Below are 27,476 nucleotides of genomic sequence, written 5' to 3'. Positions count from 1 at the left end.
CCCAGTTTCCTCATCAGTGCGCCTTATTCTAAGGGTTGTTGTGTGACTAAACAAGGTAATGTGGGTAAAGCACTTGGTGCAGTACCTGGAACGTCTAAGCACCCAAATAAACAGCAAGAACCATTAGGTGCTCCATTAGTAAGTGGATGGCCTGCATCCTGCATAGCATGTCCTTGGGGGTAAAGTGGCCAATATTGTGGAAGTGGCTGAAAAGCACATTGTTAAGCTGAGGATACAGGGTGAGGCCTACTAATCTTCCTAACTCTGTGTGTGTTGTGTGTGTGTGTGTGTGTGTGTGTGTGGACATGAATACACATGCATGCCCGTGTGTGTGTGTGTGTGTGTGTGTATATATATATATACACCTCTGATCTGTGCTTTCTTTCTTTGTGGGAACCCATTTTACAATGCTGTGATTTAAATGAGCCAGTCCATCTTTGTTTGCCTCACTCCAGGCATATTGTTTCTCTGATGACAATGTAACAAAAAATGTTGAAAAGTCGGAAGCACTTTACATTCTAAGGGGGCAGCAGTTTGGTCTTTTCCAACCAGTTCTACACCTCAGGGCTCTTTGGTCAGGCTTTCATGTGACTTCTGCCCACCTTTCGCAGCCTGCATTCTATTCATGCCCATGGGGGCTCTATTACTGGACCATGAACCTTGACCCATCACCATTCCTATGGAGCTGAGGTTCGGGAAATGTAACTACAATACTGGTGGATTGGTTGCCAAGGATACTGAACAGCATTGATGGTGTATGCACTGCTTAGATGAATGGATACGATTGTTCAAGGAGCCAGATGGTGTAGGTACCCACTAAGATTATGGCCTGTAGATTGGTTTGAAGCCAAGGGCCACACCTTTTAGGCTTTTTGATAGCTTTCTTTCTTGTATTGTTTAGCTGAAGGATGCTCTGTTCCACATCTGTTATTCTCTCTAGGAATTAAGTTTGAGGTTCAGAGAATCTATATTCTGCTTCCCAGTGTTTTCTAGATCATTGGGACTTACTGCTGGTCCGTGGACCACACTTTATCAGCATCACCTGGAGCTTGTTAGAAATGCTCGGACCCCACCCTAGACCTGGTGCCTCAGAACCTGCATTTTTTTTTAATAATATTTATTTATTTATTTATGGCTGTGTTGGGTCTTCGTTTCTGTGCAAGGGCTTTCTCCAGTTGCGGCAAGCGGGGGCCACTCTTCATCGCGGTGCGCGGGCCTCTCATTATCGCGGCCTCTCCTGTTGCAGAGCACAGGCTCCAGACGCGCAGGCTCAGTAATTGTGGCTCACGGGCCTAGTCGCTCCGCGGCATGTGGGATCTTCCCAGACCAGGGCTCGAACCCGTGTCCCGTGCATTGGCAGACAGATTCTCAACCACTGCGCCACCAGGGAAGCCCCAGAACCTGCATTTTTATCAAGATCCTCAGGTGATCTGTTTACACATTACAGTTTGGGAAGCTCTAGTGTAGATGCAGGTATCTGTCTAAGTGATGACAACCCCACCTTCTAGTTTCCAGCCATATTTTCGGAGGAGAATAAATCCACAGAACAGAGAAGGGCTCACCATTCAGTAAAGACATTTTCCACCAAGCAAAATCATCTGACCCATTTTTGTTGATAATGATTGCCGTGGTGGGTTATCAGCTGACAGAATTCATCCTCGAGAAAAACAGACGCTAGCACTTAGTAATGACTATATAGTAAATGTTTAAAACAGTAAGACACAGGAATGAGGTTTGGCAAACATTCATAGAGTGCGGTGGTTGTGACTCTAGGCTGCGACATTGAATAGGCTTGGACTTGAATCCTGGCCCTGTCACTTAGCTGTTCTGTTCAAGGTCAACTCATTGAATGTTTCCTCAGTACACTCGGCCCTCGGTATCTGCGGGTTCTGCATCTGTGGATTCAATCAACCTTGGGTCAAAAATACTAAAAAGTATATTTCAGGAAGTTCCTAAAAGTAAAACTTGAATTTCTTGAATTTGCTGTGCAATGACAACTATTAACATAGCAGTTACATTGTATTTGCGACCATTTATATAGCATTGACCTTGTATTAGGTATTATAAGTAATCTAGAGATGACTTAAAGTATAGGGGAGGATGTGCATAGGTTATATGCAAATACTTTCCCATTTTATATGAGGGACTTGAACATCTGTGGAATTTGCTGTCTGCGGGGGGTACTGGAAGCAATCTCCCACAAATACTAACGACTGTGTCCTCATCTATAAAATTGCAAGAATAATCATACCTACCTTGTTAAACTGTTGAGAAGATTAACTGAGATGATGCATGTGAATTCCTTAGCACAGCGCCTGGTCCTTTGCAAACGCCCCATACGTGCTAACTATTCTGGTCTTTGTAATAATGACTATTAGCACAAGTTTTAGCTGGAAGGCTCCAGCTAAAACTGTTCAGTAATGATAGAAATCTGACTCTAGTTCATCAGATCAGCACGGAGTTATCTTGGTGTCTTGGTGAGCTTCCCTGGGGATCCAAATGCATCTAAGAACTTTGATGAATAGCCTTTAAAAAGAAATCTAGTGCCTTATAATATATATTTGCAGAGACAAGCAAGTACAGGATGGCATAACCTTCATGTCATTTTGCATATTTGGGAGGGGGGCAGATCTGCTGCCTGACAGTGATGTTTTATGTTTATTCATTCATTCACTTTGTATCTATTGGGTCCCTTCTTTGGGCTGGCTGCCGTGCTGGTTGATGGGAAGTGAAGAGGACACACGTGGTCGCTGTCCTTGTGGGCTTAGTGTTGGGCAGCAGGGGACCACCCAGACTACCCGTTTCACCCTTCTCGCTAATCTTTGCGAGCCTGGTAAAAGGTGTTCACATCCAAAGCATTTGGATACCAAGACCTTCATGGTGATGCCTCTCCCTTTGGCCAAGGCATCTTAGCAAGCACGCCCTCCTACCAGACATTTGCCGCCTTCTTGGTCCTGATGGAGGTAGTATGATTTTGAAGGCTGAGGTAAAATCTGGATAATTCTTTTAACAAATGGGCAAAGCCTGTGGTTGCCTACGTTGTAGCACCCTGCCTTCTAGTCCCCAGCCATATTTTAGGGGGGCAATAAATTCACTCAAGTGAGAGAGACTCCATGGCATACTTTTCTAGAAGCTCTGCTCTGTTACATAAGGTATTACCGGAGGACTCCCGCTGAGAGAGTGAAGTTGTCAGTGACGAGTGGACTCGTCTTGGCTTGCTCACTGAGGCATGCACGCTCTTTGGGGCCCATGGGCATCTTTCCCACCCCAGACAAGCAACCACCATCTCTCTGATAGGTCTTTTAACCTTATTCCTAAGAAGCAGAAAACTCAATTTTAGGGAAACAGTAGTTATACCTGTCAGACAAAGTAATACCTACAGCTGAGAAGCGATTGTATAATGTGACACTTAGCTTTTAGAAGATTCAAAGTATTATATCCTTTTCATCCCCTCCGGCCTATAAAACCCACCAACCAGCTTTGCATTGGTTTGTTACAACAGCCTTTAGAACTGCACCTGGAATGTTGGTGAGTTCGTGACAGCATGACTGGAGACAGGACTGTTGTGTGCTGAGTTGACTGTGTAAAGATGATTAGAATCATTAACACAAATGCACTATGTGAATGACAGAGTCTGAAACATTATTCTGCCATCGGTGTCAGCAGATGTCATCTTGTCTTGCCAGTAGCTGGGGTTGCAGTCATTCATCCAGAAAAGAGGACGATGTGTGATGATTAGGGTAGACAGGAGCAAACAGCATTATTCAACGGCAGACCTCTTGAATCAGTAGGCATCACCGAAGCATTCTGACGAAGCAGGTGTATTCTCTGCTCCGGTGCAGATTCAGGTGGTTACTACAGGGCCTTTTGGAACTCCTCGAGGTCTTTCTTTCAGAGGGTGCTCAGCAGATTCTCTCTCACCGGGGTAGTAAAGGCTTTGGGGCTTTTCCCCAAGATATTCCCAGAGAGCGCCAGTCGATCTCTTGGTGCAGATTTTAGAGCAATTATATAAGCTATTTGTGTGAGAACCTAGATTCAGTGGCTGCCTGTTTATTTTGAGCCTCGACAGTAAAATTGAATATTAGAATGGAAAGATTAAATATTCTGAGAGCTCTGATGAAGCGACGTGCATGCTCTGTTGTCAGGACTGAAGGAAAGCAGGGAACTTGGACTCTCTGAACTGCAGAAACAACATCTTCCTGTCATTTAAAAAAAAAAAACAATAGAACAGGTATCCTGAAAGATGATGTTTCTGAAAGATAGTGTTTTAAGAAAGTCTCAGGATCCAGTTCTTTTAAAAGGAAGTGTTCAAATCACCAGAAGATGGTACTGTTCTTGCATGCGCTGATTTGAGGGGCTCTTGTGAGCTTGTGCCATGTTGAAAACCAGGGCATTGCTGAGATTCCCAGAGGCGTTTCCCCAGTGAATGCTCTACAGTGGAGGGTCTGCCTCTCGGCCTCAGGGATACAGAACCCTGCCCTCAGAGACTTCTAAGGATGCCTGTAACTGTGATGCGGGCTCACATTTGCAAACTCACAGAGACTTACCCGGGGAGCAAACTGGCAGCTTACTAATCGCAACAGGAACTGAAATGTCAGCCCGTCTGAAGCACATAGGTCTGCCTGCCCTGGGCATTTGCTCCCTCTCAGCCTGATTCCTTAAAAGCCAGATTCTATAGGAAACCACATTTACTTGGTGATTCCCGGGAGAGCAAGGAATGAAAAGAAGAGGAGCTAGTTATTTTCACGAAGGGTCTTGCAGGTACAACTTGAGGCCCCCTCAGGCACTAGGGGGAAGAGTGAGCCAAGGGAACTGTATGTTGAGTTCACCTAAGCCCAGAGGATGCTGGCAAGAGCCCCGCACCTGTGACCTCAGCAGCTCTCCATTTTTCTCTGTTTTCATGGCTGATCAGCCCCTTGCCATCCATTGTCCATCTCCAGACATATCGCGGTTCAAGCAAGTAGATTTCCCACATTCTCCATTACAGTTGAGTGCCAACCTTAAGATCGTTCGGCGGGAGTTTTGTACGTTCCAAACTTTTATAGGAAAGGATGTATCTTTTTTTTTTTTGACATTTATCATGGTTTATTTTATTTTTTAATACGTTTGCTTTTTTTTAACATCTTTATTGGAATATAATTGTTTTACAATGGTGTGTTAGTTTCTGCTGTATAACAAAGTGAATCAGCTATATGTATGCATATGTCCCCATATCCCCTCCCTCTTGCGTCCCCCTCCCACCCTCCCTATCCCACCCGTCTAGGTGGGCACAAAGCACCAAGCTGATCTCCCTGTGCTATGCGGCTGCTTCCCGCTAGCTAGCTATTTTACATTTGGTAGTGTATGTATGTCCATGCCACTCTCTCACCTCGTCCCAGCTTACCCTTCCCCCTCCCCACGTCCTCAAGTCCATTCTCTACATCTGTGTCTTTATTCCTGTCCTGCCCCTAGGTCCTTCAGAACCGTTTTTTTTTCCTTTAGATTCCATATATAAGTGTTAGCATATGGTATTTGTTTTTCTCTTTCTGACTTACTTCACTCTGTATGACAGTCTCTAGGTCCATCCACCTCACTACAAATAACTCAATTCCGTCTCTTTTTATGGCTGAGTAATATTCCATTGTATATATGTGCCACATCTTCTTTATCCATTCATCTGTCGATGGACACTTAGGTTGCTTCCACGTCCTGGCTATTGTAAATAGAGCTGCATTGTGGTACATGACTCTTTTTGAATTATGGTTTTCTCAGGGTATATGCCCAGTAGTGGGATTTCTGGGTTGTATGGTAGTTCTATTTTTAGTTTTTTAAGGAACCTCCATAGTATTCTCCATAGTGGCTGTATCAATTTACATTCCCACTAACAGTGCAAGAGGGTTCCCTTTTCTCCACACCCTCTCCAGCATTTATTGTTTGTAGATTTTTTGATGATGGCCATTCTGACTGGTGTGAGGTGATACCTCATTGTAGTTTTGATTTGCATTTCTCTAATGATTAGTGATGTTGAGCATCCTTTCATGTGTTTGGTGGAAATCTGTATATCTTCTTTGGAGAAATGTCTGTTTAGGTCTTCTGCCCATTTTTGGATTGGGTTGTTTGTTTTTTTGATATTGAGCTGCATGAGCTGCTTGTAAATTTTGGAGATTAATCCTTTGTCAGTTGCTTCGTTTGCAAATATTTTCTCCCATTCTGAGGGTTGTCTTTTCGTCTTGTTTATGGTTTCCTTTGCTATGCAAAAGCTTTTAAGTTTCATTAGGTCCCATTTGTTTATTTTTGTTTTTATTTCCATTTCTCTAGGAGGTGGGTCAAAAGGGATCTTGCTGTGATGTATGTCATAGAGTGTTCTGCCCATGTTTTCCTCTAGGAGTTTTATAGTGTCTGGCCTTACATTTAGGTCTTTAATCCATTTTGAGTTTATTTTTGTGGATGGTGTTAGGAAGTGTTCTAATTTCGTTCTTTTACATGTAGCTGTCCAGTTTTCCCAGCACCACTTATTGAAGAGGCTGTCTTTTCTCCATTGTATATTCTTGCCTCCTTTATCAAAGATAAGGTGACCATAGGTGTGTGGGTTTATCTCTGGGTTTTCTATCCTATTCCACTGATCTATATTTCTGTTTTTGTGCCAGTACCATACTGTCTTGATTACTGTAGCTTTGCAGTATAGTCTGAAGTCTGGGAGCCTGATTCCTCCAGCTCCGATATTCTTTCTCAAGATTGCTTTGGCTATTCGGGGTCTTTTGTGTTTCCATACAAATTGTGAAATTTTTTGTTGTAGTTCTGTGAAAAATGCCATTGGTAGTTTGATAGGGATTGCATTGAATCTGTAGATTGCTTTGGGTAGTAAAGTCATTTTCAGAATGTTGATTCTTCCAATCCAAGAACATGGTATATCTCTCCATGTGTTTGTATCATCTTTAATTTCTTTCATCAGTGTCTTATAGTTTTCTGCATACAGGTCTTTTGCCTCCTTAGGTAGGTTTATTCCTAGGTATTTTATTCTTTTTGTTGCAATGGTAAACGGGAGTGTTTTCTTAATTTCTCTTTCAGATTTTTCATCATTAGTGTATAGGAATGCAAGAGATTTCTGTGCATTAATTTTGTATCTTGCTACATTATCAAATTCATTGATTAGCTCTAGTAGTTTTCTGGTGGCATCTTTAGGATTCTCTATGTATAGTATCATGTCATCTGCAAACAGTGACAGTTTTACTTCTTTTCCGATTTGGATTCCTTTCATTTCTTTTTCTTCTCTGATTGCTATGGCTAAGACTTCCAAAACTATGTTGAATAATGGGGGTGAGAGTGGGCAACCTGGTCTTTTTCCTGATCTTAGTGGAAATGGTTTCAGTTTTTCACCATTGAGAATGATGTTGGCTCTGGGTTTGTCATATGTGGCCTTTATTATGTTGAGGTAAGTTCCCTCTTTGCCTACGAAAGGATGTCTCTTGCTTGATTCCCGTAATGGCTAATCCACTGTAGGTGAATTTTGCTGGTTTAACTCAGACCACATTCTCTTTACTAAGTTCTAAGGAGGCCCCTTACCTTAGCCCCCATCATCTGACAACCCAGTTATAGCACTGTCCTCAGCCAAAATTTTCTTTATTCCTAGTCACATCCTTCAGCCTTTTGAGAACCACTCTTCTTTCTCATTTTTGAAGATGCCCAATGAATTATTTCCCTGTTTTTAGTCTTCCAAAAAGGAACAAATTTGTGCTTATAATAAGCAACATTATGAATAAAACCCACCTTTGACATTATTTGTCTGTACATTTAATTTTCTGGGTAATTTCACCTGCAGAGATGGGGATTGTCAAGGTGTTGTTATTGCCCAAGTATGGCCTCATGACAGAGCCCCAGCTGAGTTTCCCTGACATGACCTGGATGGCACTCCTTCTCCCTTCTCTGTTGGTACTTATAGCCTTTACTCTCCCAACTGAGCACCTCATTCAATATACTCTTGCCTGAAGTGATTCTCTCTCATCATGCCATATGAACTGTAATCTCTTTGAAGGCAGACCTGCGTCCCAAGCTTCTCCTTCATAGGGTCTAACAGTGTGTGTCTTAGTCAGTTCAGGCTGGTATAACAGAATACCATAGACTAGATGGCTTATAAACAACAGAAATTTCTCACACTTCTAGAGGCTAGGAAGTCCAAGATTTGGCATCTAGTGAGGGCTCACTTCCTGGTTCATAGATAGCTGTCTTCTTGCTGTGTTCTCGAGGTGAGGGAACTCTCTGGGGTCTACTTTATAAGGGCAGTAATCTCATTCATGAGTGAAATCCCTTATGACCTAATCTCTTCCCAAAGGCCCCATCTCCAAACACCACCACATTGGGGATTAGGTTTCAACATAAGAATTTTGTGTCCATTCAGTGGACAAATATTCAGTCCTTAGCAGCATGCTTGGTATATGGCTGGCACTCAGGAATCCCTTGTCCTTTGGTCGTTTGGTGACAAGGTGTACCTTCCTTTCCTTCTGTCCCTCCCCTCTTACTAGCTGCTCTCTCCTGTGATAGTATGAAAGAGGAGCAAGAGTAGAGGGAGGGGCAGAAAGAAGCCAGGTCCCTTGTCAGATTTGTCTTCCCAGACAAAGGGGGGCCCAGAACCATCCATCCGGGTGTGAGGTCTGGGCACGGAGTCAAGGCACCACTTTCAGGGTGTGGTAGATGGCGTGAAGAGGTAAGCCAAGGGAGTGAATTGAGAGAGCATCTTAGAGAGAAACCGAACACCAAAGCCTGGGTGACCACCCAACAGGCCGGCAGTCTAGATGGGTACAGCCAAGAGGGAGACCATGCATGTAGGCCACCAGCCCAGAGGCCAAGGAGAGGAAGAGAGAGAGACCCTGCCAAGAGCAGGTTTTTTGGTAGCCCCCGGTGATCTCCTGTGCTGGGGACTCTGTAGGGCGCAGAGGCGCCCAGCCCCAGACGCACTCTTCACATGTGCTGCCGATCCGCCAGGGACAGGAGAGAAAAGGGCAGAGTGGAGGCCCCTGTGTGTTTCTAGAGCCATGAGGGGTACCCTGGTCAGGAACTGTCCGTTTGTGTCCCCTGTCCGGCCTCACACAGAGACACCTCCAGAGAACTTAGCCAGATGCCTGGAGGAGGGCTTCCCAAGACTCAAAATCAAGCTGAAAATCGCTTCCAGAACCTTACCATGTTCCTCTCACAAAGCCCCCTGAGGGGTACCCTTTTCAACAAGTCACATGTCTGGGCCCAGAGCTCTGAAGGCAAACTGGCTTGAGAGGCCAAGTGGCAAATCATAATTCCTGCCAGGGAGGACAGTTGAGCCAACTGACGTGCTCCTTCGCTTGGGGCTGGCCAGAGTTGCCAAACAAAGGGCAGAATCAATTACGAAATCCTTTAGCAGGAGGCAAAACTTGCCTTGCTGCTGTCTTCACTCCAGAACGTTCAGATCTATTTCCTTCCCGGTAATAACGGTAAGAAATGAAATCTAGTTCGTATATCCTTTGAAGGATGGTGTTTGCTTCTGTGTCCAAGCCAGCAGATCTACACGCAGGGAAATGTACACGCACGTGCACCCAGGCCTGTGTGCCCTGCACGTGTGAAGGCCATGGAAGGCATTCTGCTCTCCCAGAAATCAGAAAACGTTCGCCCATTGACTTTCTTAAGAACATTTTCATGTTGGCTCTTTTTTAATGAATTGCCAGTCTGAACACTGAGAGATGTGAGTTCTGGGCCCATTTTAGCTCCCACCTAGCTGTTAACATGGCCCCTCTAGGCCTCAGTTTTCTCAGCTTAAAGGGGACCCTCTGATCACTCAGAGCTCTGACGTCCCCTGTTCTTAGCACCGACCTGCCAGTTGAGCAGGATGACGCCACCTGGGCCTGGAGCTGGAGTGTTTTATTTTCACTGTGGAGGGAGGAGAATAAATAGAACAAGTGCCTCTAAAAAATTCATGACTTATAAAAAGAAACGAAATTGAGTTATTTGTAGTGAGGTGGATGGACCTAGAGTCTGTCATACAGAGTGAAGTAAGTCAGGAAGAGAAAAACAAATACCGTGTGCTAACACATATATATGGAATCGAAAAAAAGAAAAAAAGGTCATGAAGAACCTAGGGGCAAGACGGGAATAAAGACACAGACCTACTAGAGAATGGACTTGAGGACACGGAGAGGGGGAAGGGTAAGCTGGGAGGAAGTGAGAGAGTGGCATGGACATATATACACTACCAAATGTAAAATAGCTAGCTAGTGGGAAGCAGCCGCATAGCACAGGGAGATCAGCTTGGTGCTTTGTGCCCACCTAGAGGAGTGGGATAGGGAGGGTGGGAGGGAGACGAGATATGGGGATATATGTATATGTATAGCTGATTCACCTTGTTATAAAGCAGAAACTAACACACCATTGTAAAGCAATTATACTCCAATAAAGATGTTAAAAAAAAATTCATGACAAAATACTTGACTGAGTTGAAAGGATGTTTCTGTCTGCGCACCTGCAGGAGCTAGTTAATGCTGGTAAATTCAACAGAGAAAGCGTTGACCTACTGCTTAACCTGGAAAATCAATTACGTGATGTGCTTATGTCTTTTTGTTTGAGAATCATGAACTCCCGTGATGAATTTTCTACTGCCACATTTTTGCTACCGATTTACCCACGCTGCCTTCTCAGTTCTCACTGCCCTGTCTTCCTGTGACATTAAAAGAAAAAAAAAAAAATCGGGAATTCCCTGGTGGTCCAATGGTTAGAACTCAGTGCTCTCACTGCCGGGGCCCAGGTTCGATACCTGATTGGGGAACTAAGATCCCGTGAGCTGCGAGGCACGGCCAAAAAAATGAAAAAGAAAAAAGATCATTGTCAGCTCATGTGAATACTTTATTAATCGTTTGTGGGGTGGTCTAGAGCTACAGGGAACCCTGACCCTGGTTTTTGTTCCGAATTACCTTAAAAGACATCTCCTTTGAAAAATGTGGCATCATTTCTCATCTAAGGAGGCAGGAAGGCTAAGGTTGATGGAATCAGGGCCAAAGTCAGTCAAGGAAAAAAAAAAAATCAGGACAACTTGTAAACCTCCTCTGCTACTAAGCAAAGCAGGCACCCGGCCAGCGTTGATCAGGCCTGGTGAATGCAAGACAGACAGCTCACAAGCTGCTGCTTCCCTTCCAAACTGCCCCACCTGCCTCCGCAGCTGCTAGGGCTCCCGACACAGCCGCACACCCCTGCCTGCTTCCTCCGCCCTCCGAGCAGGCACTTGGCATGACCACGCTCTCCACACGCTGTTGGGGAGCACAATACTTCCCGTCCCCTCTCTCGGTGCCCCTCCGCCCTGCCCTGTTGCATTTCGTGTATTACATGCCAAATCTGACACAACACTAAGGGTTTTTTTTTCTTTGCACAGTAATCTTGGAAAATATGATGACTTGTAATTGTCTTTTTTTATTTGAGGCCCTGTGGTTTGAGGCAAGGTCGCTGGGGTAACGGCCTCAGTAAGAGGAGGCTCATGTGAAATTGGTTAGAAAAATGTTCCAACAACTGAGAGTGAGGAAGCCGTCCAGCGGGTGGGCATTGCTGGGGCTGAGCTGGGAAGAATTAGGCCACGGGGTGTTGGCAGTTTCCTGCATAAGAAATTACTCTGATCCAGAGGTAAAGGAAGGTTAATTGGCAGAGTTTCAACTTCATTAGGTAAACACACATCTGTCCCCAGTCTAATTTCTACAAAGATAGAGAAGAGAGGAAGGAAAAAGGAGTCAGGGTAGAGAGCTGGAAGGGGCTGGCAACAGGGGAAGAGTCGTAAGCTCAGGGTGGAGGGCCTATACCCATGCGGAGGTGGCCCTTGGAACGTCCTTCTTTCTTTTTTTTATAATGAAGTTTGGATGCATATAGACAGTACAGAAAAATATTAAGAAGGAAACACATATGCACTCATAATCCTACAAGAAATCAGCACTATAAATTTCTTTCTTTCCAGTCTTTTTCCCTTTCTGAATATATTGTAACATGGTTGAGCTCATACTGTAGCTGCAATTCAATACCCTTTTTTTTTTCCCCTTAATGTTGACATACTACAGTTTCTTGTGCTTTTGTAAACTCTGTGTGGTTTATGGCCGTGAGATGGTTTGTCTTGTGGATGCCCTCTGGCAGGATGGCCCCTTCACAGTGGTTAAGAGCATTCCTGTGGGGCAGATAGCCCTGGACTGGACTCTTGGCCCCCTGCCCCGTTTACTAGCCTGGTGACTTGGGGAAATGACTTCATCTCTTGAAGCCTCAATTATTTCATCTGCAAAATGGGCATAATAATATCACTCCTTATAGAGTTGTCACGAGGATTGGGCAAGGCAGTGCTTACTGACTCCCTCTGTGAAACCGCCTCCTCCTAAGAGGGAAGTAATATTATCGTTTTACAGATGAGAAATTTCATCTAGGTGAGGTCACTTGCCCAGGGTCCACGGCTAAAAACTGAAAGAGCCGGGATGTGTAACGGCAGCCACATTCTGAAGCCCCGCCGCTTGCCCACCATATTATACTCTTACTTGGGGTCACTTGGCCAAATCACCCAGCTAGTAAAGAGCAGAGTTGAAATGTCAGATCCAGAGCCTACGTGCTGTGATCCTCCCTGAGACAGTTCTTTGTGGGTCTCGTATTCTGTGGGTTTTACTTAAAACCATTTCTTCCTGTGTCCTGGTACTGCATCAGGCACCGGGAGGCACTGGTGGGTCGGGCTGAGGATGGTCGGGTGCTTTTGCTGGTCACATCAGTACTTTTTCAGCATGCAGAAGAGAGTCCATGGAGCTTTTTTAAAGTCACAAGTATATGATACCCAGAGAGGGTCAGGACAGGTGTCAGCAGCAACATGGATCATATGCTCAAACCCTCCCCGTTTCCATCGTTCCTTAATGATGTTGATAATGAGATGGCCCTCTCCTTGCCTTTGGTCCTCTTTTCCCCTGTGCAAGAATGGTGCCCAAGAACTGTGCCCTGGCTGGACTCTCGGCCCTAGGACATTTGCCAAGCCCAGCCTGTCTCCCACCTACAGCGAATCCTGGGTGAGCAAGGAGATGCCATTGATTGCATTGCTGCCTCATCCCCTCCAGAATGATAGGGTGTGAGAGAAAAACAAATAGTGGCTGATATGCAAAGAAACTCCATTCCAGTTTCCAGGGTATGACTGGTCTGTGGGGGAACCTCGCAAATGGCCTACCAGCCTTGGGGTGAAAAGGGGCAGAAAGCTTAGAACCCTACCCAGCCACAGGGGCCCCTCAGCCTGCATTTTGTTGCAGGTCCCACATCCAGAGCGGGATCTAATTTAGAGCCATCCCAATGACTCTTTCTGAATCGCCTGGTTATTCAGCAGATTAAATCTTAATTGCAAATGCGGTTTCAGCGTAGGAGTACCATTGTGCTTGCTGGTTTCAGGCCATTTTTGCTGAGCCGCGCTTTTCCAGAAGGCTGTTACAAATTTAGAAAGGGGGAAATGGTATTTCATTTGTCCATCAGAGCTTTGTTTTGCAGACTGAATTTATTTTGGTGCTTGTTTAAAGGTGCCAAAACCTGACATCCCTGGAGAGAGAATTGCTCAATTTTTTTGGAGAGCTTCTCTGGACTGTCCAAACTACATGTAGAAAACACTGTCTGTGGTCCTCATGTGAGAGGCCAGGCCTGTCAACAGTCTCATGTGGTATCATTTTGATTAATTTTTCAGAGACCCAAGAAGCCACCTCCTCCATCGGCTCCCGTCATCAAGCAAGGGGCAGGTAATGTACCTTTCACTTCCGTCAACACACTGTCTTTCTCTTACTGTTTTCCCTAACAAAGAAACATATCATTAAAATGTATCCCTGATACAGCCTCCCAAAGAGAATGACCAGAAAGACTTTGTTTCAGAATAAACCAGTTTTGTTTGCTTTGTTTTTATTTTTATTTTTTAAATAAACCCCTTTTGTAGAGAGAGGAACTGGTTGTCTGCTTTGCCTGTGCCTGCCCGTCGAGGGTCAGCCTGGGGAGAGCTGCTTCCCGTGGGTCACAGCTTCACTGGGCATGTATAGCAGTGCTGAATTTTCGATTTCTGTCCCGGGTGGTTAACCAAAATTTGTACTTACTTCACTTGCCCCCAGCAACAAAAAATGTTTTTCTAGCAATACTTTCCCTCCCTCATGATTCTTTTCTCATCTGGAAAAGAATCCAATTAATTCACTTTTTCTGTGTGGCTCAGATGTTAAGGTTGAATACTATAGGAAGACTTGATGTCGTTGGACACTTGGTAACTCATTGTACACTGGCGTCTCATACATAAAGATGAGCATTCCTAGTTCCCAATAGAACTCCTCTTTATCATTGTTAACACAAATTTTAGGGAGAAATTCCTCCGTGAATAACTAGTTAAGTGGCATTTTAAAAAATTAACAACTAAAACTGAAGAAGAGTAGGGGTATTTTTAATTCTACACATGCATAGTTATGATATTTCTGTAGCATTTAAAGTATGAATACATTTCCAGATTGGTTTATTCAGCAGATTTATTAGGAGTGATTTTTTGCCGTTCTTTTGGCCCACCAAGTTGGGGGGGGAAAATCAGCTTGACCTCACATTCCTTTCCCATTCCCTTCAGCATAGTTGAGAATTACAGAGACTAAGCCCCCAAATGGGATGTTAATTACATCTCCTGCTCAGCCCCCATCCTTGTTTGTGTTGAGCAGTTTAATTTTGCCACCTAGTGGTTCTGGCTGGATAAATATTTTATTTTGCTAAAATTAAAGCAGACTATTGATTTGCTTTTTTTCTGAAGATCCTTTTCCCTAGAAGCCTTGGTGACAGGTTAGAGACCAAGGAGGTGAGTTGAGTGGTCCCAGGCTCAGGTGGCCTAGCATGTAACTAGGGTTGGATTCTTCATGGTAGTAGGACTGTCAGTTCCTCCTCTGTCTCTAGGAGTGGTACTGAAATTCTTCATTAGCGTTAGGAGACCAGATTGTAGCATGGTAGGCAAATTCTTATCCTTTTAAGACAATTTTAAAAGGTTGTGCTGGATCTGTAGGGGCAAAGCATGATGGCATTTAATCTTCCTAGATTACTACTACTGCTCATTTATCCTGCTGTATAATCTTGGGAACTGCTTTGTAATGGGGAGGTAGATATTCCTGTTTTCCTTGTGTTTGGTTATTTGACGAAAAAAATCAGATACAGAATTGATAGAAATCAGATACAGTGTTTAACTTGTAGTGAGTCATTAAAGAGTTAAGGTAAAGTGTGTGTTCAGTGGATTTTATTTTAAGTTCTTTTGGCTTCTGATGCTGTGTAATTGAGATTTTAGTACCAAGCACACATCCATAGGCTTGGTCATATAAGGAGTTTGTCAAGCACTCAACCAAGTCCATAAATCAGAGGAGTACTTGTGATGGGTTTCATGCTTTAGCTATTTTCCAAGTACTCTTACGGACCTGAGGCCGCTGACACTGATGAAGTTCCCTGGTGCGGGAAGCAGCTGTGGTCCAGGCGTGTAAAGAGGAAGGGTGAATTGGCACATTTGGGAAAATGTAATACATGAGGGATTCAGATGCAATGGACCTAGGGAGAACCACCGTATCTTCTCTGTACATCCCTCCACTTAAAAATGTGTTTAAGGGGTAACAAAGTACCAGTTATAAAATAAATAAGTCACAGGGATGTAATGTACGGCATGGGGAATATAGTCAATAATATTTTAATAACTTTGTATGGTGTGTAATGTATAAAAATATTGAATCACTGTGTTGTACACCTGAAACTAATATAATATTGTAAGTCAACTAAACTTCAATTTAAAAAAAATACACGTTCTAGTTACTATTGCTGCGTAACAAAGCACTCCAAATTTGGTGGCGTAAAACAACGATCTTCTCATGCCCGTGGATTTGTTTATTTATTTATATACATTCCCCACCCACACCAAGTGGTCTCCTGTGACTACTTTGATGCGTAAGGAAGTCAGATTTAAATATCAATAAATATTAGTGGTGTTCTTGTAAATGAAGGATGCATAGGCAGGCAAACTTAATGACATATGCCAGAAATGGCTTGTGCTCCGTTTCTAAGCAGCTTGTGTTTGCCAGATAACACCAGCACTCAGCTTAGGAAAGAAAAAAACCTATTGACTTTGCTGTACCTGATAAATATTTAAAATGCTAGTGCATCTAATAAATGGATGGGGGAAACATTTCCTAATCGTTACCATCCTTTCCCCGCCAGGTACCACTGAAAGAAAACATGAAATTAAAAAGATACCTCCTGAAAGGCCAGAAACGCTTCCAAATAGAACAGAAGAAAAAGGTATGAGATCAAGTCTTCATTGACACTTCTAGAACGGCAAGAGACAGAGCTGTCTGTCACAGGGCTAGTCCCTATTACCCACAGAATTTGCTTTTTCTTTGGAATATGGTGATTATGGTTTTGTTTTGATTGCTTTTAAATTTCCTGTTTCTAAAGAAATAGGAGAGAGGGTTATGTGGTGCTTCTTTGGGCCGGCATTTCTCATCAAATGAAAAACAACCAGCCTAGTCACTTAACACACTGGGGCTCTTCCATCCCAGTCTTCCTGCCATCACCGCCCTCCCCACACCAGCAGCATCCTGAAGTCCGCATGTCTACTGTAAGTTCCTAGAGGGCCCCGCTGTACCGGCCAAGGTTCCCAGCCAGCCTAGTGCCCCAGGTGCTCATTAACTGCTGATGGGTGGGTGTGGCTTAGAGAAATTCCCATCCAGACAAATGAAAGCTGTCAATCACTGCTGGGCCTTGGACTCTGGCTACTATACTGCAGACACATGTCCTCGGTCAGGAATGTTGAGGGAGGGGGTGGCATGGCAAAGCTGGGAGAAGCAGCCCAGTGCCCACAGTCCCCTTCACGGGGTCAAAAATGTCATTTTCAGGGAAGTGCCGTAACCTGTATCACGCAGTCAGGTTTATGGATGTGTTTGACTCCTATGGTCTGCGTGTCCCTCCCAAAGAAATCTGCATGCTGTGGAAGGACTCATTTTATTAGGTGTCTAAGATTTGATTGATCACACATTTTACGGGGAAAGTGTTACGTTATTATTATGAACAGGAGGCAGAGCAAATTCCATTTTAAAAAAGCAGTTATTTGTAAGTCACAAGAGAAATGCTGAATTAATGCATGTAATTATTTGGAGATGCTCCTGGGTGGCCTCATGAAATTTTATTGTGAAATTTAATATTTTATATCAGCCTGCCAGAAGTTTTACCAACATTGCGAGTTCTTAGGAAGTTACACCTCTTTCTTTCACAGTGAACAGTTAAAACTTGAGTTGTGGAAGCTCATTGTGAAGGCCAGGTCTGCGTCACAGATCGATGAAAAAATAGCTATTGAGTGTGTACCATACAAATAGTTCTTTGATAAAAGTGTGCGTGTTGTGACATAACCAAACACCGCCTCTGTCCTCACGGAAGACACATGGCTGGTTTTGGGCTCGTAGCCAGGCTCTGTGATGAGGACACTGCCTGCTCTGTTCCATGCTGACTAGCATATGTATTCGGCTTACGTGTGAACAGCCGCCCTAGTTGGTTGGCCAAGTGGCCACACACTTCTGCTTCCTTCCCCTCCCGTGATGCCTTGTTCTGTGCCACAGTGGGTCAGGAGACAGAAGCCCTGGTCAGAAGCAGCAGGGAAGACAGCAAACCAGCCCCACCTTGAGACTTGGCCTCCCTAGTAGGTGGGCATGAACCCTCTCTCCCATTCGTTCTGCAGGCTGCTGGAGCTCTGTCCCTCCCAGGAGGCAGGAGGAAGGAGGAATCCCCCCTCCTTTGTATTTTAGTGGAGCCCTTCCTCCTCTGGTGCCTCCTCTGGTCCCAGCATTCCTGGATGGAGCACGTTCCCTTACTGAGATATTGTGGGGATGAGCACAGTGGTGTCTGTACAATACCTGATGGGCTTTTTAAAGCTTTGCCAATCTGCCTGGTCACCCAAACGACGTGAGTGTGTGTTTGCAAGTAAAACGTGTTCACAGTTCCAGCTTCCAAGCGAGCACAGGGATGCTGCCTGCCGTCCAGTGGGCAGCTCTCTGAAGCTCTGTCTTTACAGAGAAACATGGGGACGTAAAACATGAAGCTGCCACCAAGCACTGCCCAGTATGGCACCAGATCTGGCTTTAACTTCATTCTAATAGCTCCGGCACCCAAAACCCTCGGAAACCAAATACCTGTGAAGTCCCAGTTTACCTTCCAAGGTGAAACTGTGCACGGAAAGAATCCAGAACTAATTGTTGGCTCCTGGTGCTTTACACGAGCTGACCTGGGAGACGTCAGGCCTCTTTCCTCCCCACACCCAACAGGTCCCGCTGGTCGTTGACCAAACCCATGAGCCATTTACCGAGCACCTGCTCAGTGCCAGGCACCATGTGGGTTCTAGAGAGATGGCCAGACGTGGGCCCTGCCCTTGGGGGCTGACTGCCTGCAGGCCGTGCCAAGCATGCAGACACCCAGAAAGTACTCAAGTGGAGCCTGTTTATAAAGGGCTGTCCTTCGCAGCTCAGGAGAGGGAGTAGGAAAGTCTGCCTCTGAGGGCGGGTCCAGCTCTTGAGAAGGGAACATGACCGAGTCACATTTCAGCCAGACAAAATGTGAGTAGGCCCAATGAAGTATGAGTAGGAGTTTTCCAAGGGTGGGCAATGGCCGGAAGGGCCCTCAGGCAGAGGGACCCGCATGAGCAAAGGTGAACAGTGGGCTGTGATCGTATAGGTCTTTTTCTAACTTGACCAAGAATAGATGATGCTCTTCGCCTTCCATCCTGACCTTGGCAAACAGCGTCAGTGATTTTTTTAAGCAGAAAACAAGCAGTCTTCAGTACTGTCACTTACACTAGTTCTTTCTGTCTTCTTTATGCTTCTTTAAACAATGACTTAAAGAAAGACCAGAGAGAGAGCCAAAACTGGATTTACAGAAGCCTTCTGTTCCTGCCATACCGCCCAAAAAGCCGCGGCCACCCAAGACCAATTCTCTCAGCAGACCAGGTGCGCTGCCCCCGAGGAGGCCGGAGCGGCCAGCGGGTCCCCTGACCCATACCAGGTACTGCTCCGCTCTTGACGCTGGGGGCGGGGGAGGGGGCAGGGCAGCCGCAGGACGCTGGACTCCAGCCACTTGGGTCCTTGCTCCCAGGCTCAGGCAGAAGTGGGTGTGAGGCTGGGGGGCACAGCGTGGGTTTCAGGATTAGAGATGAGAATCCAGGTCCTGGCATCTAGGCCCTGCTCACGCGTGGGGATTTCCCCCTGTGCTTCCTTAGAGCAAGGCCAGCTGCCCTTCCGACCGGAAGTGCGGGTGGCATGCCCGCCTTCAGCCCTGGATGTCCTGCTGGCTTGGGTGCGTGCGTCTCACTGGCAGCTCCATCCCCTGGCCCTCTCCCTGCTCTGGGGCGGCTCCCTCCACACGCCCAGGCTCCCTCTGCTCTTGCCTGCGCAGCCCTGTTGGGGGGCCCAGGACCCCGTCTGGCAAACGTTGTCTTAGTGTCCATGTCCATGAACTGTGAGACCCTCAAAGGCAAGGGGCATGCTTCGTTCAGGCACGAGTTCCGAGACGGGCCTGGCAAAACTCAACTTTGTTCACTGGCTGGCTGGACACCTGTGTTAGTGATACGGAATCAGAGTTGGACATTGTGCCTTCCAGACCTGAGATGCCCACCACAAGGGACAAGGAAGTGTCACGTTCTCTCCACAAGTTCATTGCTGGAACTTTCTACTGTTACGTGCATATTATACGTGTTGATGTAATATACTGGAGCCAGTCGGTGGCCTAGAGGCCTTTACGTGGACCTGTCAACACACAGTCACTCACCGAATGTTTGTTCTTCTGAGCTAAGTTTGCATGGTGAGAATCTCATGGGGCTTCAGTGTCCTCGTGCTAGAGTCAGGCAGGCTTCCGGGCTCACGTCATAGTAGGAGTGGGAGCCCCAGCAGGTCACTGCCCGTCTCTCCTCACCTTCCCTGTCTGTACATTGTGGATGATCATGGAATGCATCTAAAAGGATGGAAGGATATAATTCCCGAGTATGTAGCCCCGGGCCTGTAAATCAACTTTACTTTCGTTGTCTTATTTATGATTGTGTATCAAACTGGGTATACTGGAGTAAAACAAAAATAGCTCATTTACATTTTAGAAAAAAATTTTAAAGCGTGGTAAAATACACATAACACAAAATTTTCTCAGGTATGTGAGCCCATTGGAGGAGCGGCTGGCTCACTTGTGTCATTCGGCAGGTGTCCCCCAAGATCCAATCAAACAACTGCTCCCCTATGATGGCCCCGGGGGAAACTAACGGGACCAGGGCCACTGTTGAGTGGGTCAGGCCCCTACGTGTTGTGTCCTCTTCTGCTGACTGACACGCGCACGATGAGGCCACTTGACAGCCCCAGTGACCTCAGCAAGGGCCACTTCAGTAGCGTGGTCGGCCCAGAGCTCGCACTTCAGAAGGAAAAGGTTATGTAAACCTAAGTGCTTCCAAAGAGAACATGAGCTCCACAAACAGGGAGGAGGGAGCAGCAGGGGTCGTACATCACTTTGTGGTGGGTGAAAGGAGAACAGAAGCCACGCTCTGCCAAATTCTTATAGTCTTCCAGGGACCACAGGCATTTCGATGAAGTCAATAACGATTTCCAGAATATTCCTGCTGCTCTAATGATCCGATCCGAAGCGAAGTGCAGTTCCAATGGCTTCTGCGCCTTCAAAGGCTGCTCTCAGCCGTCTCGTTAGGAGATAGGTGCAGGCCTTGCGAGCCATCGATTAGACCTGCACGGGAGCGGGGAGTGAATGATAACCTCCGACCCACTGGGCTCACAGAAGCCCCACTTTCCTCCCGCCTCTGCTGAGCTCTTCCGCACCTCCAGCTCTCCCGAGATCCAGCTGTGGATCAGAAGGACGAGCCACCGAGGAAGATGCATGAGAGGGGTTTGTACAGAAGCCAGTGGGAAGCGTAACTGCCTTTACGCTGCTTTACGTTGTGTGTGGCATCTGAGCAGCCTGGGAGAGGGTGGGCAGTCCCCGACCTCCCAAGCTCCCAGAGCACTGGTTTGCAGAAAGGAGGGAGCGAGAGGCAAGCCCCAGGCTTCCTTCCTGCCAATCCCTGGAAGTGGCAGACCCGGGCAAGGCTGGGAGCATTTGAGGAGCCGCTACCTGCCCTGACCGCTTGCACAGCCAGTTGAAGGGAGGACGGTGCCTGCTCTAGCTTGGTGGTTCTCAAACTTGAGCGTGCATCGGCGTCACCTGGAGATCATGTTCAAACACATAGCTGGGCCCACCCCCACGGTCGTTGATCCGGTAGGTCTGGGAATTGATGCTGCCGGTCCACATCCACGCTGTGAGAATCTCAGGTTTTTGGCAGTGCCACCCTCCTTCCCCGGCTGCCTCTCATGCATCCGTTAGTGCTCCCCGACTTCAGTGCCCAGTTAGCACGCCCCTCTTCTGGAAGCCTTCCCTCATCTCTCACGATTGCTCTCTCCTCCAAACGCCTGACACCCCGTGTTTAGCCTGGTGCGGGGCTCCATGCTGTGCCACTTGGGATGCTCACACCCCCGGACTCCTTTACCAGATTTAAAGCAGATCAAGAGTGTGTTTTGTCATCTCCACATGGTTTACGGGGTTGAGCATATGGTAGTGGCTCATTTAATACACTTGTTGAATGCCATGGTTCCTAAAAAGGGGGGGAGGTGCCAGTGCTTACATTTTGTTCACTTTTGCTCTCCTGTCATCCTTCCCAGCCCCTGTACGAGCTCTGTAGCATGTGCGTCTTACGTTCTAAGTCACCTAGTGTGCCATGGATTTCAACATAAAAAAATTTAAGAAGATCGAAGAAAGGCCTGCTGTTTCTCAGTATCTCATGCACTTCATATTTTTTGCTAAGCAGTTACATTGGACAACCAACCCGTATACTAGTTTATGAACTTGTTTTGTTCCGCCAAGGTAGTTGAGGTAGGAGTGTTAACGTCAAACAGTTTTGTGTCGGTAGTCCTCCAAAAAGGGGTATTGTCTGCTGTGCAAACCCAAATCCTCGCCAGGATTTACCTGACTAGATGGGTAGATGGGCGGATGGATAGACGGATGGTTGAACACATGGACGCACAGTCACCATTTGCTGTTCTTACTGGGAATGAGGCATGAGGCATTGCCACTCCAGCTGCAATGTCTGGGCTCAAGCGTCCTCTCACCAGCCAGAAAGCTCGCTGCCAAATGTGGCTTCCAGAAGAGATGAATTTCTTTCTATTTAAACAGGAACTAGCATCTTTTAGAAAAAGGAATATCTAAGTTTAGGAAGAGGGGAGTCATTTTTAGATGCATTTACTTAACAGAAATGGATTGAGGGACTACTGTATACCAGGCACTGTTCTGGATCTTAGTAACGGTGGGGCTTGGCCATTATAGATCCTGGTCTTCAGGAATCATGTCTAAAGGAATTAGGACACCCGCGCAATTTTGTGTCCATCTGAGCAAGTAGCAGCATGCCGTTAACATACTTACTTCCAGATAGTAAATGTAGGTAGAAATTTAACAGAAAGAAAGAGACTTTTTCCAAAAAAACTTAGTACCAGAGTTGATTTAAAAATTGAATGATGATAGGAGATTCCCCTAGGTCATAAGTGCCTTTGTTTGAGAGTCTGTGCTTTGGGGATGCATCAGTTATTATCTCACAGCATAAAGACAGCGTCTGCTGGTCTCGTCCAGCCCACCATATAAGTAAGGTAGTCGTGGTACAAAGAGCATTCTGTCTACCTCTATCTTCACACTTGAGAAAGTGGAGTCTCAAAAGTATAGCGCCTACTCATTTGTTTTGATATTTGATCATAAAGATATTTCAAATGACAGAATATACCTAAACTTGTGTGTGTGTGTGTTGTATACACACACACGGACATGTGATGTTATATGTTTCATAATGTGTGTTATCGATTTAATAAAGATGGGGTCAGAAACCCCCATGAGAAGAGGCCCTGAAACTTGGGAGAAGGGTCCAAAAGAAAAAAAAATCCAAGGAAAAGCTGGAAAGAAGCAGGCTGTCCTGAGCCCTAGCAGTTTGCGTGCAGCGGGAGGCAGTGAGCCAGAAACCTGAGGGGCAGAGCAGGTGTGTGCCTTCAAAAGAAAATAAACCCAATAGGGAAAGAGGTAGAAGCAGGCTGAAGAGACCAGAACAGGTTTGTTAATCTTCCCAAACATGGACACCCCAAGTTGTAAATAATCTCATTTTCTTCCCAAAGAGCGGGCAAGTGGGAGCAGGACCTTTGGCCCAAGTTGCCAGGGAGCCGTGCCTGTTGTCTGCTGCAGCACAGAGCAGCCAGCGCTCTGAGTGGAGGGGCAGGCCACTGGCAGGGCGGGGACGGGTGGGGCTGGTGGAGGCGGGGCTTGAGTGATAGACAGGGGCTCTGGGACTGAGAGGAAGGAAGTGAAGCTAAAAGAAGTAAGAGGAGGTGAGCTGAGCAGGGATGGAGGGGAAGCCGGAAGTGGGAAAAGTCGATGGCCGGAAGTACAGGAGATGCTGGTCAGGAAGGGGAGGTTGGTGCCCACAACTTCAGAGGCGGAGTGGGTCTGAAGATGGACATATCCACAGAGGGAGGGGCCCTGAATGTGGATGACTGAGGATGAATGAAGGTCATAAGGGCTGAAGGGACCAGGGGAGGGAGGGGATGGATTGCCCACATGGCTGTCATAGGCTCAGGAAGATGGCAAGAGCTGAAATGAGGTGAGGCTGATGTTCTCGAAGCCAGTGTCCTCCCAGGTGGATGTCGGGGTGTTCTGCGAGTTGATGACAGTCAGTGATAAGAAAGTTTCAATAGTCAGGGTGGTAGCAGGTCATTAAGTCAAGAGGTTCCAGATGGATGGAGTTGCTTACTGTGGCTCAAGCATCGCAGAGGGCACTGTCCACTGACTTCAGATGTGGAAGCCTGTGTCAGAGGAGGAATCTCAGTGAGAAGGTGGGCAATTGGGTCTTGGACACCAGACTGTGGGCAGGAGGCCTAGTGGCTTCCCAGACCTGTGCCACTTGCAGATGGCCTATTGCTTTAAATCTTAAACACACCAGGTACCTTTCGCATGAAAGGCCGAAGGCTATACGGAGAGAACTGGAACACGGATCCAGGGAGAGGGACAGTGGAATTGCACATTTTTTCCTTGTAATGAAGAGGGAGCCCTGGATACCAGAGAAACACTGGGAGATTAGTGACTGTTGAGCCCTGAGACATTTTAGCTTGAGGCAAAGATTAAGTAAACATTTGTATGCCAAATATCAACTAAGTGCTTAGGGAAGGGCAGATGTCTCTCTGGAGACCAACTTACCCACACGGAAGTTAATTTTTCTTTAGATTTACGAAGGCATCCCAGCTGCTTCAAGCCCCTCAGGATACAAATTAGCAGAAAGTAAACTTCTAGGTCCTGGTGGTTCTGTGAGGTGTGTGGTCCCCATGCCCACCAAAAGAACGCACTAAAAGAGACCTTTGCTCTTATTAGCTCTAAGCTAATCAATCATTTAATTAAAAAAAAAAAACAAACAGGGAAAGAAAGATAGCTAGAGTGCACACAAATGTTCCCTAAGCAGGCAGATAGAATGTGTACCTGGGTGGTGAGCCATCATTTTGAGTTTGGATTGCTCAAGTATTCTAAATGTCTTTTCAAAGATTCCTAGGGATGTGGCATGTGGTGTTTGAGTGTTTCCCTTCTTTTCTACAAGTCAGGACCAAGACATGTCTTTGGAGAGTTCAGGAGAGAGATCTCGGCTAGAAATTCCAGAGGTGGGTGTCATTGGCTCACAGATGGTAGTTACAGGCATGGAATGGCTATAATCACTCCAGGAGATTACAGAGAAGAAGAGGAGAGAGTACAGGCAACAGTGGGGAAAACCATTACTTACAGGGTGGAGGAAGGACGAGGAGCTGTGGAGAAGGGTGAGTGGACGGCAAGGCGGTGGGAGCTAGGAGGAGGGAGGGTGGAGCAGCTACCGGCCAGTGGCTCTCACACTTGAGTGTACGTTGGCATCACCTGCGGTCTTGTTAAAACACAGATCACTGCTCTCCAAGTTTCTGATTCAGGAGGTCTGGGTTCCGGCCTGAGAATTTGCGTTTCTAGCAAGCTCCCGGGGCTGCTGCCGCCGCTGGTTAGCCAAGCCCACTATGAGAACCTCCACCAAAGTGAGAGCCGGGAAGACTGAAGGGGCTTTGGTCACTAGCTGGCCCTTGGTGATCCCAGTCAAGTGGTTTCTCTACGATAGTTGGGGGCAAGAGACAGACTCAGGGTTGAGGTGAAGAAAGAACAGGCGGGCAACCAAGCACGTGTAGACTTGTCTTGTGAGAAACTCGGCTGTGGGGGAAAGGTGGAAATTGGGTGCTAGATATGGATCCAGTGATAAGAGAGGACTGTGTATGTGTGTGCTGTGTGTGTGTGCGTGCGTGTTTGTGTGTGTGCTGTGTGTGGTGTCATTCATCATTTCAGAAATTCATCAAGTGCCTCCATTTGGCTAGGCCCTCTCCTGGGTGGTAGTTAACTACGGTAACCAGGCCAGACATGCCTCCTGCCCACCCACTGCTTACTGGGCTTTGGAGCCAGGCCCACCAGTGTGGAAGGCCCACCCCTCTGCTTCCTTACCCTGTAGCTTCAGGCAAGGTACACACCTCTCTGTGTCTCAGTTTCCGTCGCCACTCCTAGGGCACCTAGCTCCTCTCCTGGCACTTGTGAGGCCCTCAACCAATCTTTTTTCCTCCCTTGAGAGAGCTCAGTGGGTGACCTTGTTGGGAGAGGAGTTGCCACATGGTGACAAACAGGTCATGCTCAGCAGCCCCAAGGGAGCGAGGAAACACGGACGCCCGCAGACCGCACATCGAGAGGTCTCTAGGGAGTGGAAGCAGAGCCGCGGGAGCGTCAGGGAAGGCTAGGGACTCAGGGATGGTGGGTGGTTTATGGAGCATAGGAATCCCACAGGGGAAAATACCTTGTCACATTGTAGAAATGTCTACCTTATTTGCTGGCCTCATTTCATTTGTATGTATAACTTTCTCTCCATACGTCTTTCCATCCTCACCTAGAATAAATTTCATTCCCTGCAGCAAGATCCAACAGCAGTAGTGATGGGTTTAGCCTCAGCTCAGACTGAGCCACATTGATTTTCCTGCCAGTGATGGCCAGAAGCAGGCAAGGAATCAGTAGGGGATATTAACGCCCCGCACGGGCACAGGTACTAATCGGTTCGTATAATGCTTTTCCCACGGGCTATTTTTTTGAACACTCTTCCTCCAAGTGACACCCCACAAACTTTTCTCAGAGTTGTGCACTGATGAGATCCCCTCCTCCAGGCATCAAAAACCCCTTGCCCCTCTGAGAGGCCCAGCTGTGGGTTTGCAGATGGGAGCTGCGGGTGTCATCGTCCTTTGGCCTTAGGGGCTTGGGGCTTGTGCCCTGGATGGGCTGTAGACGGAGGCCTGTTTCCACCCACACTTGCAGAGTCTGCACAGAGAACAGAAATTTGGAGGGGAACTGAGTGGGCAGTGTCCCATCACCTTCCAACGTGTCTTCACCAACTATAAATAGCCAAGCCTGTTTGTGCTCATCCAAACAAGGACACAGTGCAAGGGGAGAGCTGCCAGGAAAACCACTCTGGTTCCCGCTTCCTGCGCCCCTGGCCTCGCTCAGGCTGCCCCACATTTAGACGGGAAGTTCGTAGTCAAAAAATGCCTGTGATTCCTGGGACATTTTAGGCCGTGGGGTGGGTGTGGAGGGGCTCCACAGGATCGGCAGAGCCTTTGGATCCACATTTCTGGGAAAGGGGAGCGAGGCTCCTCCTGCCCTCCCGCTGATGAGCAAAGGAAACTGGGCTCACTGCTGGTGCAGTTTTGTCCTTTCCTGAAGGAAGGATTCAACCTCCCCGGGCAGTAATGGCCCCTCACAGAACGCTTCTGAAGGACTGGCTTCATCTCTGCTCACTCCACAGATGGGCGGAGCCCTCTTATTGTTGCTTATTTGCAAGAGAAAAATCTCTAGAAGCATCAAACATGTGCATTTTGATTATTACTGCCCCAAGTGTGGTGGGCAAAGATGGGGCTGGGCGTCAAGAAGCTTCCATCCAGTTTTAGCTTTGCTACCAATTAGCTGTGTGGCCTTGGGCTCATAACTCCCAGCCTTAGAGCCCAGGACCCTCGTCCGTAATAAAATGGGGGCCTGAGCCGGGTAATCTTTACCCAGTTTTTTTTTAACATCTTTATTGGAGTATAATTGCTTTACATTGTTGTGTTAGTTGCTGCTGTATAACAAAGTGAATCAGCTATACGTATACATATATCCCCATATCCCCTCCCTCTTGCGTCTCCCTCCCACCCTCCCTATCCCACCCCTCTAGGTGGTCACAAAGCACCGAGCTGATCTCCCTGTGCTATGCGGCTGCTTGCCACTAGCTATCTAGTTTACATTTGGTAGTGTATATATGTCCATGCCACTCTCTCACTTCGCCCCAGCTTACCCTTCCCCCTCCCCGTGTCCTCAAGTCCATTCTCTACGTCTGAGTCTTTATT

At 46.8% G+C, this 27,476-nt stretch overlaps 1 protein-coding gene across 3 annotated transcripts in view; it reads left to right on the top strand.

Annotated features, from left to right (window-relative positions):
* Positions 1-27,476, top strand: part of SH3KBP1 (SH3 domain containing kinase binding protein 1) — a 336,773-nt gene that overhangs the window by 266,105 nt on the left and 43,192 nt on the right. For 2 of the 3 annotated variants that reach the window (XM_061179413.1, XM_061179415.1), the window contains exons 10-12: positions 13,664-13,715; positions 16,183-16,263; positions 18,852-19,011. In XM_061179413.1, the coding sequence (XP_061035396.1) occupies positions 13,664-13,715; positions 16,183-16,263; positions 18,852-19,011 (293 nt within the window). The remainder of the gene's footprint in view (positions 1-13,663; positions 13,716-16,182; positions 16,264-18,851; positions 19,012-27,476) is intronic. The other variant, XM_061179414.1, reaches the window with a different exon arrangement.

Source organism: Eubalaena glacialis, chromosome X, assembly GCF_028564815.1.
Source record: "Eubalaena glacialis isolate mEubGla1 chromosome X, mEubGla1.1.hap2.+ XY, whole genome shotgun sequence".
Classification (NCBI taxonomy): domain Eukaryota; kingdom Metazoa; phylum Chordata; class Mammalia; order Artiodactyla; family Balaenidae; genus Eubalaena; species Eubalaena glacialis.
This window is presented reverse-complemented; position numbering and strand designations above follow the sequence as displayed.